Source organism: Malus sylvestris, chromosome 11, assembly GCF_916048215.2.
Source record: "Malus sylvestris chromosome 11, drMalSylv7.2, whole genome shotgun sequence".
NCBI lineage: Eukaryota > Viridiplantae > Streptophyta > Magnoliopsida > Rosales > Rosaceae > Malus > Malus sylvestris.
The window spans coordinates 6,643,400-6,659,642 of NC_062270.1; the positions used below are offsets into that span (position 1 = coordinate 6,643,400).

The window sequence follows — 16,243 nt, forward strand, 5'->3', positions numbered from 1 at the left end:
GCTTCGGATCCCAACTGATATTATTGACAATGGTATGTCTTTATCTATTATACTCTTTTTCTTGTCCAGGTATGCCTCAACTTCTACTCCTTAGTCTGTTCAACTGTTTCTCCGATTCTTATTACTCACACGGAAATGAAACCCGTTTAATCTGTGATTACATTAACTAATGTTGTTCAGATATGATGCATCTTCTGCTTTCCGACCTTCAATATTCTTTACTTTGATATGTAGAAATAGGTTCCCCCACAAGAGATTATTCCCAGATATCTCCGGGGGGCCACTGAAGTGAAGCATCATAGAGAATCAAACCCTACAAAAAGTCCTCTCATATCTTTTCTTTTGATGTATGAATATCTAGCCCTTTCTTAGCAGGGATCCCGTTTTACTGTAGCAAAAACCGGACCTAGGGTCCATAGGGAATTCTGGAGTGCATTTTAGCTACTAGCAATTTGAGAGAGAAGAATCAGAATACAAGTTGAGAAAATGGAGAGAAAACAAGATGGCCGAAAGTAGAAGTACGGATGGTGCGATACTATATGTATGTGGTTAGAATTAGTTTTTGAGATGTTAATCAAACTAGGAATAAAGTGGTATAGGATGCTTTCCTCTCCAAGTTGCAGAAAGGGTTGGAAAAAGATGGTGATTAGTTTGTCATTTTACTGTGGAGAAACCCAATTGTCAATGACTATATTGCCCGAGTTGGTCTGGATTCTTTACTTCATACACAGGGTTGAGTAGAACAGTATCTCATTAAAAAGGTCGTACCCAGTGCACAAGGCTCCCGCTTTACGCAGGGTCTGGGAGAGGTGAATGTCGGCTAGCCTTACCCCCATTTATGGAGAGGCTGCTCCCAAGTCTCGAACCCGAGACCTACCGTTCATGGGCGAAGACACTTGCCATCGCACCAAGTGCGACCTCTTTAGAACAGTATCTCATTGACCGAGAAAAATATATTTGGCACGGTCACGCAATAAGTAAGATAGAAGGGGTATCTTCCCCGTTACACCCAAGATTTTGCCCTGACACGAGGGTGTAACCCTAGTATGCCTATCTTGAAAATGGAACAAAGTGAAAAACAGCACAGTGCAACTAGAGCCATTTGTTTATTGTTTTGCCATTTTGTTTAACTGTATGCTCTGCAATAGCAAGTTTCCTTTCATATAAAGTTGAAGTTTCACGTAGTAAATCCCCTGAAGTTGTTTTTGGTTTTTCTTGTTTTCTCTCCATCGATTCTCTCATCCCTTTTCTTTAACCATCTGTTGGAGAAAAGTAACGCTTCGGAATGTCTACTATATGATCTGCACATCGATATTAGAAATCTGCTGAGAGATCACACATAGATAGGCAGGGTGTTCAACGATGAAGAAGAGATGTTTCATGTTCGATTAGGGGTGAATGTTACGGACTGGAACACTACACCGGATAGGAATGAGTTCGATCAATTCATGGGTTCACGAGGTTAGGAAAATGGTATCACCTAACAAGTTGATCTTTTTGGGTTTGGGTGGCAAACATCCATGCCATGACATTACCTTTGAATGGATCATTAGTCCAATGCGGAAATTAGTTCCACAAAAACCTTGTTACGAGGGAGAAAAAAACTTTAATAAGAGCATCCAGATCACGTGACTCATCACCTATATTTTAACTCTCACCCAATGACCGTGTCCTGAACCCCTTGGTCTGCCAATGTACCATAGTAGTAGTGCGACAGCCTTATTGAATACTCCCTCGTTCTAAGGATATAATGACAACAAAGCTTTATCCTACTAATTGGGGTTGATTGTATGAATCCTATCCCGCCATTGTGTTTAGCTCTAGTGCTCCATGTCTTTTCTTAAAATCTCTTTCCAAGTCTTCTAAAGTCTTCCTCCATCCCTTTTTCCATGAGGCCCTATCTCAATAATTGCATTTTCTAACCAGAGTATCTGCATGTCTTCTATGTCCAAACCACCTTAACCGATTATCTATTGTCTTATCTTCAATTGTAACTACTCTTACTACCTCGGATATCCTCGTTCTTAATTCTATCATTTCTCATGTGGGCACATATCCAACGAAGTATTATCATCTCCACTACACTCATATTTTGCACGTGTGATGCAAACTCAGCTTCCAAAATATGCTTGTACTGTCATTGAACATTATGCAGCTAAATAGTAGGTAATAATTGCTAGGTTGTCTTACCATATGGCATTGCATATTACTAGTTCAAAGTAGCACTTAATTAGAAGCAAGATTCTTCTTCCAAATAAATAAAAGAAGAAAGTCAAAAGGAAAATATATTACAAGTCAATCATATCCCCACCAAAAGAGAATCTCAAATTACGTAATGAACTATACAAAATCAAGTAAACAAATTTTGTAAAAAAATTGGTGTTACAAATTCCTCGTCATTATATATATATATATATATATATATTTGAAATTATAATAATAATAATGCAGACTCAGAGAAACAAGGGTTAAGAAGTCTTTCTGCCAATAAAAGGATTGTCTCCAAATTCTGTATCATGATCACAAGTTGAGTCTAAGATCTGATTAGAGGACAATTTAATCTCTTTTAACATTATTTAGTTGATAGGTGCCGTACACTTGGAATCACAAAACCACCATCGTCAAAATTCCAAATCCAGCACTGAAAACATGAACCACCAATTTATAGAAACTTACCAGACCAAATCTGTTCTGTATCTTGTTCTGTGCTGTATATTATTATATAATGGACCACTAATATTGGCTCCTTTCAATTAATGAGTCATTCATCAATAATAGTAAGTTATCGGCTGATACATATACTAAACTGACTTATTAAAAAGAAAAATTTATATTCACGTGTCAAACTGTGATTTACTTGTAAAAAGAAGAAAAAAACTCCTTCCCTGGAACGAATCGAGTATTTTCTAAGCTTAATTAAATCATTAATCATCACTCCTAGACTACTAGAAGGGGATCTTCTTTCCTAATTAGAAGAGGATCTCATAGAAACATTGCCAGAAAAGTGATTGAAGAAGCATAAGATGCTTGAGTTAGTGCAGGGAAGAGTCAGCATTTAATCAAAGCTTTTGGACTTTGAAGGTCTTGGCTAGTCAACTTGCCCATTTTTTGAACCAAAGTAGTGAGACAGTCTAAAAAGAGTTAAAAGTAGGCAGTCTTACTTACCAATTACCATCGAATTCCAAACATAAGTGCTCTATGACTTGGCCTATTTGAATTCAAAATCCAGCATCCAGTGCCTTTCTTTACCCTTTTTTTCCCTGGTGGAAAGCAACAAGTCTGACTGCATAGTCTAAAGACTAGTTAGGGAAGTGATTTCCGCAACGTCTTTTCTTCCCTGAACAGATAAAGCGTAATGTGAGATGCTCATAGATTATTTGATTGCATAAATCAAAGGAGAATCAATGGCAAAAATAAACGGAATTGTGCAGAAGGAGAAAATGAGTAAGCGGGAATCATTCTCTTTAAATTATTCCAAGTAGTCAAAGCACGATGTGAGATGCTCGTAGATTTTTTAACAATTTTAAATTTTCCCGTATTCTGTTAAGTGGCAAAGTTTGAGCCTTTGTGGCAAAAATAGAAGTCCTAGACATTTGACTAAAATTCAAAGGGTAGAGAAAAACTAAAGCTTGGAAGATCCCCGTGCGTATTAAGTTAATCATGATTAGTACTAATCCTGGTCATAAGATTCATAATTAATATGCAGGTGAGATGCTAAGACGTACTAATTATGCTTTCACTATTTGATTAAAGATGCTTTATCTTCACTAAGATGCGATCTGATCTGATGTATGATCTCCCTCCTGCATTCCATTCTTCACTAGAGGAACCATTTTTAAGGTCTCAGATAAAGAACAGTCAAACCGCTCAGCTTAGCATCTTGCTTTAAGATAAGATCCTTAAGCCGGGAGAAAATATTCAGTAAGGCAACCTAATCGGTCAGTTGATTCGGCCACTCTCACAAAAGGCCGGTGTACATTGGAAGTATAACCTATGTGGGATTCGATGTGGGCCTCGGCCTCGTCCCTTTGAGAGTGTGTGACTCAAGTGGTGCTGATCAAATTGCCCTTCTTAAGTTTTTCGGAAGTTTTAACAAAATACTCTCGGTACTGTTTACTTTTAACGAAAAATCATATTTTTGCTTTTAACTGGCACTATTCACTATACCTTTAAAAATGACTTTTTGTTAAAAGAGAAGTTTTTTTGAACTTTTCGTTAGTTTTTCTCGCAAACCGGATTCTAGAAAGTAAAATCAATCTCTCTCTCTCTCTCATCCATGCTCTTGTTCATCATTTAGATGCCTTATGCAATAATTCACCACTACCTTATCACATAACAGAATATGAAATCCAGAGTGGGGCAAGAACATCAAATCCATAGGGTTTGAGATGCTTCAACTTTCATAATTAGAAATTCCAAGAAAAAACTTGGATCCTGTTCCCCAAATACTGCTTGGCTAACTCAAAGTTCTGAATAACATATTTACATTAAACCATGAAAATAGAGCTCAGATCAAGCTAAACTAAGGAACTAAAAGACCATATGACGGCATGTGAAGCTGCAGAGGATTGAGGACAGGAGAGCTGCCGCTGCTAGATCATCCGTGCGGGTAGTGCTGCGAGGATTGCATCTGGAAACCCAAATTTTGCGGTCCATAGTACAAATTATTAGCAGCACCTTTGTGCAGGTCCTGCCCCTGCATTTTTAGTCCATATGAACTAATCCCATAAGGATGGGAAGACATGAACATATTTCCATGCCCTTGATTGAAACCCATGTTTACTCCACCGCCTTGCGGCTGATGCCACTGAAATGGAACCCTTGCGGTGGCAGCAGAATTCGGATGCTGAGGCAGCTCTGGAGAGATAGGACTTTTGTTGTCTGGAGACGGAGTTCTCATGTCGTTGAGATTGACAGTTGTTATGTCATGGATGCTGGCTCTTCGCTTGTCCTTGCCCCCGGAAAGCTGCCTGATGAAGTACTTCTGTGCGTGACTAGCCACCTGAGTAGGTGTTCGTGTCACCACAAAATTCCGCGAGATGTTCCTCCAGTCCCCCTTGCCATACTTCTTCAGCCCCATTAGGAACAGCCTGTGCAAAATCATCAAAATATCATGTCAAAACAATATCTGAAAAATTCTTAACCAATATAATTTTCATCAGAATTTCGACATCTTAGCTAACCTTGATACGCAATACCGAATTTATACCAAAATTTCGCACTTTTTGTTGATCATACACTCGAAAAAAGTTAAAACTTCAATCCAATTTACTTCAACAGATCAAAATGTTATTACATTCTCAATTGTACATTGGAAAACTTACTTGTGTTCTTCCTCAGTCCACGGAACCCCTTTCTTTCTTTCGTGATCCGAAGGGCGATTCGACGAAGATCTCTTGCCGCCAAACCCGTAAGCCTGCTGTTTGAACCCATCATAGCCGCCATGTCTGTTCACCCACTCCAATGTGAATGGAGAGGTGCTGTATCCCGGAATTGGAACTAGCCCTGCTTCTATCTGGCCAACATCAGCTTCCAATTCCTCGTACTGCTTCTTCACGTCCCTCACCGTCTTCCCCGGTATCATAGCCGCCACCTGGTGCCACCGGTCCGGCGTGTCCCTGTCGTACACCGCCAGGGCGTTTTCGAACATTTTGTTCTCCGCCGAAGTCCATCTCGCGCTCCTGCTCTCTTCGACAAGCCAATTCGAAGTCGAAGAGTAGGACGAAGGGGACAGAATCTCCATCTCAAACTTCATATGATCGAATTAAAGAGCTCCAATTCACACTAACATAACGAAAAACTTGAAGAATTTGGAGAAACAGAGCAAGAGAAGGAGAACCCTTAAGAGGAAATGCAGAGCGAGAGGGGTGGAGATTTCAGAGTGGTGAAATGTGTTAAATCAAGGGGCATTCTGAAAGGAATCAGAATACCTTTTCTCTGAGGAATCCAGAAAAGAACCCAACTTTTCGAAATCGAAAATGAAATCTTGAAAACCAAATCAAGAAGCCAAATTAGTTTAACTTGCTCCAAATCCAAAAACCCCAAAAACCCTAATGGGATCTGAACCCATGGAAGCTTCAAAGATCATAGACAGAGAACCAAACTGAAACCGTTTTCAGAAAATGGAAGTTGGAATCTTGGGCAGGATTTAAAAACAGGAAAGCTCACTTGTATCTGCAAGTTCTTGTTCTTTCTTCTCCTTCAAATTCTAACACATCCCAATTAGGAAAGACAGAGAAACTGAAAAGAAAGGGGAAAACCCAATTGGGGAGTAGAGTGAGAGGGGCTCTGAATTTGAGAGCAGGAGTGAGAAGGAAAAGTAGGGAAAGGTTTCTTCTTTCTTCCTTTTTTCTTTGAGGCCCTCTCAGCAACAAAGAAAAGAGAAGAAAGAAAAAACAAAAGTGTAGTGTTTGAGCTATGAAATGGAAAAAGAAAACTATAGGGAGCTCAGATAAAAGCAAAGCTTCAAGAAATGAATCTAAAATCTTGAGAGAGGGGGGAAGAGAGAGAGAGTATGAAGGTGGGGTGGCTGTGATTGGAGGGTAAGGTGTTTGTAGATACTTCAAATTATGAAAAAGTTCCCTCTTATTATAATGCACACTCACTCTGATTTTTGGGTTTTTTTATTGGTTTGAAGGTCAAATTTCCTTCTTTAATTTTGAGTTGTGAGGAAACAATGGGTTGGCAACTGATGATGATTGATGGAAGTTCACCCTGTAATAACTTGTCTATTGCAAAAAAAAAAATTGATAAAACTGTTTGACACATTTTTAGAAACAAAACTTTAATACGATTTTGTGAGAGCAGGGTGACATTTTTATTGAGAATTCCTAAAGCATCACCAGGGGAGTGTGCAAATTAAATTAGCAAAATTGTGTTATAGGAATCTATGTGGTATGTTCTTTTCTGGGAGAGTGCTATAATTGCCTACTTCTTTGCTCATTCCCTTTGATAAGTTTTTGTCTAAGAGCATCTCCACCCTTTAGTGGAAGGCAAAGGTAAGGACATGTAAGTTGCCCTTACTATTCACTTTGAATAGTACTTGTCCTTATGCAACTCCACTTGTTTGACAATGGTAACAACAAGGGCACAGGCAAGTACCATTCACAATTTTTTTTTTTTTGACATTTAAACGAGTGTTTAATTCTAATAAATTATTCCAAATACAAGCCAAAAGCATAGCATAACCTAGGAGATAAAATCAATATGGCTCGGTCCATCTTCCCTTGAAGTGTGGAATTTCCTTATCTTCTGCAAGAAATGTCAAATGGCTTATTCCCATGCTCTTAGTGCCACTAGCATAAACTCCTTCTGCTTTTTCAAGGGCTTATTCCCAAACTTTCAAATCTTTATGTAGATGTTTGTACCTACTCGACAGAGATTGCTCAGTCTGGATGTGCCTTAAATTAGAAAGTGGAAAACAAATATGGAAGAGTGCAGTAAAAATGAATATTGAAGATTGAGTATTTATAGAACGGCAATATAAAAAATTCTAATTTTTTTCATTTTCCAGATTTTTTTTTAATAATTTGTTTCAATTTTTTCTAATCTTTTTATTTTATTTTTTAACTTTGGATTACTTGTTGCCGTTGATTTTCAAAATGATTTGAAATCGAAGGCACCATATTGTGCCACATGTCGCAATGGTATTATTTTTAATTTGTTTTACTGTTGGAAATCCAATGGTCCATCATCTAACCGTTGGAAATCCAACAGTCCACAAAGCGCCATGTCAGTAGCTGTTGGAAAGGTCTCTGATTTCGAGTCAGTATCCTCGCCGGATCCTCTTTGTGAGGATCCTGGAGATCCGTGAATCATGTCCGTTCATCGTATATCGTGTGGTCAGAAATCATTTTAAATATTTTTATTTAAAAATAAATATAAACAGTACTTGACAAAAACTGACCGTACGATTTACGATGAACGGACACGATTCACAGATCCTCAAGATCCTCACCAAAAGGATCCGAACAGGATCTTGTTGGTCTAATTTCTGCAGCAACAGGTTCCACCGTTGCAATTTTTGTTGGCCACTCTCTTTTTTGGGTGCGTGTGTTACACGTCCCTGATAAAAAAAAATTAAAAATTGTGTGCTGACGTCAGCTTACCCGAAAGCAATAGGCCGGGCTTGAGAAGGCTGGGCAATTGGGCTGGCAGTGGTTGGCCGCCACTTGTTTTTTGGGTTGGAGTTGGAGGGCAATATTGTTGCCTTTTTCCTTACCTTCCACCAATTAGTGGAGATACTCTATATGGCTAGGAAAATCATGTTTGCCTATTGGACTCACCACTAACATGTAGGCTAGTAACGTATCTTTGGAAGTAAAACACGAAATTCCGTTATTGTTTGGAATGTGACCATAGCTTACAAAAATTATAGGCAAGTCCTTCGCAAGAAGCATGCGACCCTTGTATTTAGGTCTTATCAGACTCCACAGTATTCTCACAGTACGAAAATTGACATTGTCTAACAGCCCTAACGAATTTTCCACTATGTTGGATGTCAACAGCAGCCAATTTGATCCCTATCGCTTCTTCTAAACCAACCTTTAAAGCAAGACTTTTTTATTCTTTTGAAAAAAAAAAATCTTTTGATATAGGTGCCTCAGTTTTGAATTTTTTAGATCAAACATTCATACCTTTTAATGATTTTATTAAAAAAATAAAATTTGTCATAATTTTGGTGCTATATGCACATTATATTGTAACAAATTTCTTATAATATAGTTTTTTTATTACACTCTCCTCCGTTAGAGATAATTGTAAAAAAAAAAAGTTGGTTAAATTCAATTTATTTTCACAATAATGCTACAATTTAGCAATAATTATCTAGGATTTAAGATATTTTCTTTCCAAAATAGTTTAAAATATTTTTAAATCCCCCAAAATCAAACGTACCGAAATAAGTTTTTCTTTTAGTACGTTAAGAGAAAATATGATTGAGAATAATATAAACATACCAATACACAATGTGTACAAAATAAAACGTACCAAAATAAAAATAATGTACCAATATTAACAATATGTATCAAATCAAACGTACCAAAATTACAAATAAACGTACCAATTAATGATTTTTGTAAATTCAAACGTACTCGCAGATAATATATACATATTGTATTGTACCTAAAAATAATTCGTCAACAACTATACTTAAAAAACAGCAAAATAAAAATATAATTTCACAAAAAAAATTGAAAAAAATTACACGGAGCTTTTATGTTGATCACCAACTATTTGAAAAAGAAAAAAAAAACCATTTGGAAAAAGAAATAATATTAAATGTTTGCCAAAAAAATTGTGATTAAAAAAACATATTTGGAAGAAGAGAAAATATAGTTTAATTACTAATATCTCCACTAAATAAGAAAAAGTGCATCATGCAAATAAAAGGATAAATTCAAAAATTATTTTAATTTTAAAAAAAATAGAGGTGATTATTGGTCAAAGAACTTTAATCAAATTTTAAAAATGCACAGATGTTTAATCTAAATAATATAGAAAAACTGTAGTGGATTCTAATGCATGATTAATTGAAATTTGATAAAATAGTTAGATTTTTTTCATTTTTTGGTAACAGAAAGTTTAGAGGGAGATTGATTATTCTCGCTACCAGCGTTAAGGTATACCTACAATTTTGAATTGGAAAGACTTCCGCGTGACTGCAATCTCCTATCGATATGAATTTACAAAAAAAAAAAATTATGTATCGTACATCAACAAGAACGGCATAGACTCAAACTTTAGTGAAGCGACACACAAGTGAAGATGAGCTTACTAACTAAGCCAATTTCTACTGCTGAGATAAGAAATCCTTTTCAAACTCTTTGTACAGTTGCAACTTGAAAGAGTAGGGGGCCCTCATGTGGTTTTTCCTCCGGGCTAATTGAGAATAAACGTACCAATACACAATGTGTACAAAATAAAACGTACCAAAATAATAATAATGTACCAATATTAACAATATGTATCAAATCAAATGTACCAAAATTGCAAATAAACGTACCAATTAATGATTTTTTTTTAAATTCAAACGTACTCACAGATAATATATAAGTAACGTATTGTACCTAATAATAATTCGTCAACAACTATACTTAAAAAAACAAAAAAATATAATTTCACAAAAAAAATTGAAAAACATTACACAGAGCTTTTATGTTGATCACCAACTATTTGAAAAAGAAAAAAAAACCATTTGAAAAAAGAAATAATATTAAATGTTTGCATAACAAAAAAAAAACTGTGATAAAAAAAAGTTTAATTACTAATATCTCTAGGAAATATACATCATGCTGATAAAAGGATAAATTCAAAAATTATTCTAATTTTAAAAAATAGAGGTGATTATTGGTCAAAGCACTTTAATCAAATTTTTAAAAAGCAAATGTTTAACCTAAAAGATATAGAAAAATTGTAGAGGATTCTAATGCATGATTAATTGAAATTTGATAAAATAGTCAGATTTTTATTTTTATTTTTCAGTAACAGAAAGTTTAGAAGGAGATTGATTACTCTCCCCATCAGCGCTAAGGTATACCTACAATTTTGAATCGAAAAAACTTGCACGTGACTGCAATGTTCTATCGATATGAATTTACAAAAAAAATTATGTATCGCACATCAACATGAATGGCTGATAGACTCAAACTTTAATGGAGCGACGTACAAGTGAGGACGGGGTTACTAACTAAGCCAATTTCCACTGCTGAGATAAGAAATCCTTTTCAAACTCTTTGTACAGTTGCAACTTGAGGGAGTAGGGGGCCCTCATGTGGTTTTTCCTCCGGGCTATGATTGGTCAGCCTCCTTTATCATTGCAAAAGTTATGATCTCAAGGAGCTGCGTCGGCCAATGAGCTGGAACCACGTAGGAATACAAATCGTGGACCCGAGTGTTGCTGGTTTCCTTCTGATAATTTAGCCAACCACCACCGCCCTCTCTCAGCTCACTTATTCTTTCCTTCGTCTCTCAAATGTTCAAAATGATGTAATATTTACTCTCTTGAATGCGCGTGCATTTCACTCTCATTTCTATAACTTTTAACACCAGAAAACCGGAATAATCTATTGGAGCGTGGGGGCACGCGTTATGTATGCAGTTGGTTCTTTGTGCTTTTGTTGCTCTGTAATACAAACCAATACAACTAGGCGGTCCCCTTCAGATGTGACCAACTGCTCCACTGCTATGTCCTCTACCTTTGTAAGAAAGATTTATAAAGTGTAACTTGAAAAATAGTCGGTTTCGTTCATTAAAGTTTGTTGTGATTTGAGTTCAACCATTATTCTCATTCCTTAAAGGTTCTAATTATCTAGATAACTCTTGACCGTTGATGGATTTAGAATTTCTTTTGCTACAACGATTAAGAAGTAAGAGAAATAAATTAGTTTTAATCTCGTTGTTCATGATATTAGAATCTAAGACCTATACTTATAAGTGTAGATAAATATTACTAAACTGTAATACTATGTGACATATCGTACTAGAATAATAAAGTATAATCGATTGAAAATGTTTTCATGCATACTGTTTGACAACATAAGATCTTTTCAGATAGTATGTTACGACTATTCACATCTAGACTTTGAACATGAACTATTATGTTTGGTTAACATATGTTACTGATTATTAATTGTTGGCGAATAATGGTTAACCAATAACTAACAGTTACATATGTGCAGATCAACGAGTGTCCAAAGTAATTTTAATCATTTGAGTTGTTTATGTTTGTGTAAAGAACTAACCATTAATAGATTTGAGTCTCGAAGTAGACTTTGCATTAATCATCCGTTATTATTTAACGCACAAAAGTGTTAACAATCCTCCACTTAACAATATAATTATAAGATGACACATGTTCAATAGATAAAAATTGATCATCAAATATAAACACATGTAAAAAACTATTATGCTACTCTACATTACCACGTGACAAGGACCCTTTACATATTTTCTCCATATAAATATCTTACATGTTTAACCTAGAAAAATAAGTTTGTCGAAATTTAACATCATTATAACTAACAAGTCGGTAGTACGAGTTTGTTTGAAAGTGTTTTTCAAATAACTGAAAGTATTTTTAGAAAAAATATTTGTTTTTTGCAGAAGCACTTCAAGTGCTTCTTTAGAATCAACTTGTATTTTTACTAAGAAAGATGGGTTCAATAATATTTTCACCAAAATTGCTTTCAATCATATGAAAAATACTTCCGAACGAGCTATACATTAATTAAAGAGAATTTGGATCTGCTTCGAATCTTAGTGTCTGGAGCCTAGGGATCAATTCATCTGGGCCGTACAAATTCAATTAAACGGTTCCCATTAACTCATTTTCCTAGCCTACCACACAAAACTAACGGCTCTGATTTCTTTTACATACTAATTAGCAGCCTAGATGATTTGATTCCTAAGCTCCGGACATTAAAGTTCGGAGTGGATCCAAATCCAATTAAAGACTAATCAGTCATTCCCTTTTATTGTGAGTGGGCTATTCTTAGCACCGTACTTCGCTATACAAAGCTAGCTCTAATTCTCGTTGGCACCTAATATTCAATATATAAAAAAGTTTGTTACCCATGTCTAATTATTTGGGCCGTAATTAACTTTGAGATTGGGCTTGGACTATCATGTGTAAATAAAGAAGCCCAAGGAAGGAGATGCCTGTTGCCACATGCACACAGTTTTTCATCGGGGGAAAACATGTTGTATTGTTGATTGGTGTAGGGGCCCACCATCATCCCTTAAGAGTCCACCTCGAATCTCGCAATTTTGAATCAATAGGCCGACGTGTCTATTAATGAGCCAAGGTCGCTGTCTCGCATTTGCCCAGTAGCTCTCCCATTACCTTCGTGTCCATTGTTTAGAGAGTTTTTCTGTGTGCCAAAAAAAAAAACACGGTCTGATGCGCTAAGTGTTATATAATATACTTGGTTAATTTTTTTAACCAATTAGACGATACAATCGTGTGTTTGTTTTGATGAAGGGATGGGGATTCCAAAATGAATTAGATTGGACTTATTACCTTTGAAACTAATTTCTTATTTTTCTCTTAGCAGAAATGTCCTATGTTTTTTGACAGGTGGGTGTCACGTCAAGGATATGAAGGAAGAAGATAACGGCAGAGAGTAAAGTGAGACATATATGTGTTTTGGAGATCTCTCTCTCCCAGACTTGGATTGTCTGCCCTCCTCATCCCATACTCTTCTCATGCCCTCCTATATTATGTGGTCACAGTTAAGCCACGTCAACATTTTATATTGATTTTTTTTTTTATAGAAATAATAAGATGAAAAGTAATGGGAATATAAAATGTTGATGTGGCTTAACTGTGACCACATAAATAGGAGGGCATGTGGAGGGTATAGGTTGGGGAGGGCAAACAATCTAAGTGTTTGCTAGTTGTGTTTGCTTTGAGCTTGTCTCATTTTCCTTGAGTTTTGTCTCAGTGTTTGGCAATCTTGTTGCAGATACGAGTTTCACGTTGTTTCCTTCTCAAATTGTTGTTGCCAATCGTGAGCTCCTACCCACTTGGTTTAACTATTCGGCTTCTTGTGCTCTTCCTTTTTAGACTTTGGTTGGAGGCGTGCCTTGGGTTTCGGTGGCTGCTAAAGTGCATTTCGCACTATTTGATAGGATTATGAGAGCACTTTTTAAGCGGGTGGCTTGCCCACCCTCATTTTCCGTTCATCCTTTCAGTTCGTTGGTTCTTTTTACCAGTGGCGGCGGCTTTGTGATGGTGGTGCGGCTGTTTTGGTGAAGCGGTTGATTCTCGTTTCCAGATCTAGGGTTTTCGGTTTAGGCTTTATCTTGGGCTCACTTTTGGGGCTTGTTTCCTTTACTTTTGTATTGGGCTGCACTTTTACTGTGTTGTGGACTGTCTTCAAACTAGCCTCACTTTGTATTAGTGTGTTTTATATTTAATGAATTCAGTTGTTTGATGAAAAAAAAAAAGATGGCAAGTTGGAACAAAACAAATTTCATAGGATAAAGTGAAACTAAAAAAATAAAGCCAAGTTAGCTAACGTCTGGTTTGTTTTCTTGGAATTTCTTATGTATAGTTTGTTGAAACAGTAGACGATCTTATCTAAAAAGCTTAAAATATGTCCGTCAAAACAATATGAATGTTCTAAATCACGAAATCCTAAAAAAAAAAAAATGGGAATTATTTATTTTTTGCTAAAATTTAAAAATACACATAGCCAATAGACGTGACGAGTTTTTCATATCAAAATGCATGTCGACACAAAGGTTACAATTAGATAGAAGCTACACCATACCTAACAATAATGACATATAAAATAATGCTAAAAAAAGTTCCAATATGTAGCCATAATAAATAATCCCTTTCTACAACAAATAATTAAACTAGAACCAACATCTATTTTCTAGAAAAAAAATTACAAGTGCGCTTAAGTAAACACTATTAACTTGTTCAGATTTTAAAGAAGCGGCACAACAATTCTCTACTGATTGGTTCATCGCTGATAATATTTTAACTTAACCACTTACACAATTTGGCATCGACCAACAAATACAACAGGGAGTTTAGCACATAAAACTCAATGGACGCAAGATTATGATCAAAACAATGTTCACAAATTTTTTGTGAAAAAGTTGAATTTTATACTCATCTAACGACAATCAATGCATTGGTAATGCTCACCACCGCTTAACAAACAAAAAATTTTCCATTATCTGTTTCTTACCTGTGATCTTACATTGGAAATATGGTCTTAAGGTTTTATTTATATATTAAACCTTTTGTTAGTATATCATTTTCACATGTTGGGTTCTCCGCGTATATGCGTATGGGAGGCTGCTCCTGTGCGCATGCAGGCAAAGCATGGGGAGCAGGAAACAACACAAAAACAATTGGAGACTTGTTTCTACTTGTTAAAATATTGTCCAATTTAATACCAATAATACCATTAATAATGAAAGATGTTAGCTACACCTTCAAATAAAAAATGTATCTAAATTTCCAATTTTTTTTTCAATGAGCATTTAATCTAATTGTATCACAAGATAGAAAGAAAAAAAAATAGAAACGAAAAATAAAGTCAAGTAGCTTGAAACGAAAAATAGAAAGAAAAAATTATTCTATTTAGATTTACCAAAATTCAAGTATTTCTAATTGCCCTAACACCTCTGTAATTTGGTGCCCTTCTAAATTGGCTAATGCAACTTGAAATGATGGATAATTGTATATGCATGAAAATAAAATAAATAAATAAAAACTATTAAAAAAAATCTAAAAAAAAAGGTACAACCCAATAATTGAATTAAATAGGGGTTTTGGGGCAGGTGGGGCACCAACACGAATTTGTTACCATTAAAGGAAAGATTCCCTTTTCAAAGTGTTACCCCCACCTTGGAAAAGGATCCTCGCGGGATCCCTTTTTTTAGGATAGTAGAGATCACGTGATTGTGATCGTTTATTGTATATCGTGTGGTTAGAAATCATTTCAAAATTTAAAATTTAAAATTAAATATAAATAATACTTAATAAAAACTGATCGTACGATATACGATGAACGATCACGAAATCCCTATGATCCCCAAAAAAAGATCTGGCGAGAATCCTGCCCCCACCCTCTTTCCATAAAAGTCGAAAAGTCAGACATATTGCTACTACTCTAGCTTGCATGTGCATCATGTGCTCTTTGTCTCGAGAAAATTTTCAATATGATCGGTACACAAGATGTTATATCATGTGTTATTATATAAATAGTGGAATATGTGTGTTAAAAAATTAATAACTTATAAATAAAAATCTTCACCACTTATATAAAAATACGTGATATACCATATGTATTCCGGTCATAATGAAATTTTTTCATGAAGAGAAATGTTAAAAGTGGTTTTTTTCTAAGAAGACAATAATTATTGAATTATTCTAATTTACATGAAAAATATTCAAACATGAGTGTTCTGCTCCTAACTAACTAATCTAACTCGCATCGTGACAACAACCATTTTTGTGAAATGCTTTCAATGCGAGCCATTTGCCAGCGAAGCCCAGACATGAACTTCTTGATGTCATCACATGCTGGGCTTATTTGTTAGTAACAATTGGGCCAAGAATGACATGGTTCACTCTTAACAACAATTGGTGCATAATGCATATATAGGTTTTTATTCTCCTTTTCTTTTCGAAATTGTTATTGACAATCTAAAAATTCCATTTTGCACTCTAAAATTATATAATTAGAAAAAAAAATACACTTGTAAAGAGTTTAGAATAAGA

General features: G+C 35.5%; 1 protein-coding gene across 1 annotated transcript; it reads right to left on the bottom strand.

The window, feature by feature from the left end:
- Window positions 1-4,355: 4,355 nt before the first annotated feature.
- LOC126589078 (transcription factor DIVARICATA-like) lies at window positions 4,356-6,686 on the bottom strand. The gene is made up of 2 exons (XM_050254258.1): window positions 5,325-6,686; window positions 4,356-5,090 (listed from the first exon to the last, which is right to left on the bottom strand). Exons 1-2 carry the CDS (start codon window positions 5,753-5,755, stop codon window positions 4,598-4,600), a joined length of 924 nt encoding a protein of 307 aa, XP_050110215.1. The 5' UTR covers window positions 5,756-6,686; the 3' UTR covers window positions 4,356-4,597.
- Window positions 6,687-16,243: the final 9,557 nt, after the last annotated feature.

Bases quoted from the DNA above. Each gene is read 5' to 3' on its own strand.
- LOC126589078 (XM_050254258.1), bottom strand. From the start codon at position 5,755: ATGAAGTTTGAGATGGAGATTCTGTCCCCTTCGTCCTACTCTTCGACT. The intron at 5,091-5,324 runs GTAAGTTTTCCA...GATTTTGCACAG, and splicing joins TGGACTGAGGAAGAACACAA to GCTGTTCCTAATGGGGCTGA.